Source organism: Carlito syrichta, unplaced genomic scaffold (assembly GCF_000164805.1).
Source record: "Carlito syrichta isolate Samal-C Ts95f unplaced genomic scaffold, Tarsius_syrichta-2.0.1 Scaffold301705, whole genome shotgun sequence".
Lineage (NCBI taxonomy): Eukaryota > Metazoa > Chordata > Mammalia > Primates > Tarsiidae > Carlito > Carlito syrichta.
The window spans coordinates 1-2,230 of NW_007245801.1; the positions used below are offsets into that span (position 1 = coordinate 1).

Consider the following 2,230-nt stretch of genomic DNA (forward strand, 5'->3'; position numbering starts at 1 on the left):
ATCCTATTCTTATGTCGACTGCTGTTACTTCAGTGTACATAGTGTTTTCTTTACTATGGTCTCATTGGTTCCAACTTCTTTGTAAGCTGTTCCTTGTTCTTCATGAGCTCTAAATTTTTCTGTTTTCATATATTTACTTATGCATAAGTTTGGTCAGGTATCTCTCTAGCGCTCACATGTCTTTCTTCCTTGGCTGCCACTATTTACAGGGATGAAGTTCAAGGAGGGTGTGTACTTCCTAGAGAATACAATCGTCCCAGGAATGTGCAAGAAGAGTTGTAGAAGGTTTGATTACATTGAATTTTTCTGTCTTAAAAACATCTGGAATTCATCAGTGTATACAGATGCAGTATGGTAAATTAGAAACCTTTTAAACTAGCTGAGTGACAAGTTTTAAGATTAAATTTGGTCCAAAATAAGCCTCTATAACCAACTGTTTTTGAGCCTCAAGAGTAAACAGGAAGTTCTCAGGTATTTTCTGTGTCTCCTAATTCTGAGAGCTTGAACAAAATATGTTGCTGAAGGGATCCGTGTCATTCGAGGGCGTGACCATGGAGGTCACCCGGGAGGAGTGGCAGCAGATGGCCCCCATGGAATGGAGCCTGTACAGGGATGTGACTCTGGAGATCTACGGCCACCTCGTCGCAGTGGGTGAGCGGACCTGCCGCGGGACTCCCTCTGCAGCATGTTTGCTTTTTTTTAAAATTATCAAGACACATAGGTTCTTTATAGAGATGAAAGGCATCATAGACTTTGGACTAAAAGGACTGATGTAATGAAGCCTTTACAGAAACAAAAACTGTTTTTATCATTATCTTCCCTTTGAAAACATCAGATGAATATTCTCAGTTAATGCTTTTATAGTTATGTCTTTTTCCATCCAAGTGCTCATGGATCTGGTACATTTATACCCTCAATTATTTCATTACAGGGTGTTGTATTACCAAACCCAAGGTTATCCTCAAGTTGGAGCAAGGAGAAGAACCATGGTCCCTAGAAGTCAAATTCCTAAACGGGAAGTACCCAGATGAATGAGTGTTGACAGAAGGAACCTTGGGGTAGTTAGATCATAGCGGAAGAGCACCTTAAGAAAGTTTTTTTTTGGGGGGGTAACAGCTTTATTGAGATACAATTCATGTCTCATACAATTCATTCAAAGTCTATAGTTCAGTGGCCTTTAATGTGTTTATAGATACAGTCAGCCTTCTGTATCCATGGGTTCTGCATCTATGAATTCCAGCAATTATAGATTGAAACTATTTAAACAAATGCACCTCTACTGAAAATGAACAGACTATTTTGTCATTATTCCCTAAACAATATAGTATACAACTGTCTACTGTCTCTGTTTTATGAGGCTAGTATAAGTAATATGGTGATGATTTAAAATATACCAGAGGTGTGCATAGGTTACATGTAAATACTTTGCCATTTTATATCAAGGACTTGGGCATCCATAGATTTTGGTATTCAAAGGAGTCCTAGATCCTTTCCTCCAAGGGATGACTCTATGTACAAACATCACCTCAGAAAGAAATCTGTACCCTTTAGTTGTCACACTTCTATACCCCTGACTCCTCCAGCTCTAAGTAGACATTAATCTACTCGTGTCTCTGCAGATCTGCCTATTCTGGACATTTTGTATAAATGAAGTCATATAGTATGTGGACATTTGTGATTGGCTTCTTTTGCTTAACTTAATGTGTAAAAGGTTCATGTTGTAGCATATATCAGTGTTTCATCCTTTTTATGGCCAGATATTGTTTCATTGTTTGGATATACTGCCTATGTTTCCATTCATCAGTCAGTAGATTCTTGGACTACCGCCTTTTGGCTATTGTGGATTAAACAACAGAAATTCTATCAGTTCTGGAAGCTGAAAGTCCAAGATCAGGATGCCAGTAAGTTGGTTTCTGGTGAGGCCTCTCTTTCCTGTCTTGCAGAAAGCCACCTTTCTTGGTGTGTTCTCACATGACCTTTCCTCTGTGCGTAGCCAATGGGTGAGAGAGAGAGCACCCTGGTGTTTTTTCTCTTTCTTGTAAGGACACCAGTGCTACTGGATTAAGGCTTCATCCTTATGGCCTCCTTTTAACCTGTATTACCTCCTAAAGGCCTTGTCTCCAAATACAGTACTACTGGAGGTTAGTTCTTCAACATATGAATTTGGTGATGGGACACAGTCCATAACAGTTTCTTTGTCACTAATGATGTCAAACATCTTTTTCATATG

The 2,230-nt window shown here is 39.2% G+C and overlaps 1 protein-coding gene across 1 annotated transcript in view; it reads left to right on the forward strand.

Moving 5' to 3' along the window:
* The first annotated feature begins 512 nt into the window (after positions 1-512).
* Positions 513-2,230, forward strand: part of LOC103257429 (zinc finger protein 658B-like) — an 8,468-nt gene continuing 6,750 nt past the window's right edge. Inside the window, 2 exon segments of the mRNA XM_008055150.1 lie at positions 513-651; positions 932-1,025. Of these exon segments, the coding sequence (XP_008053341.1) occupies positions 513-651; positions 932-1,025 (233 nt within the window).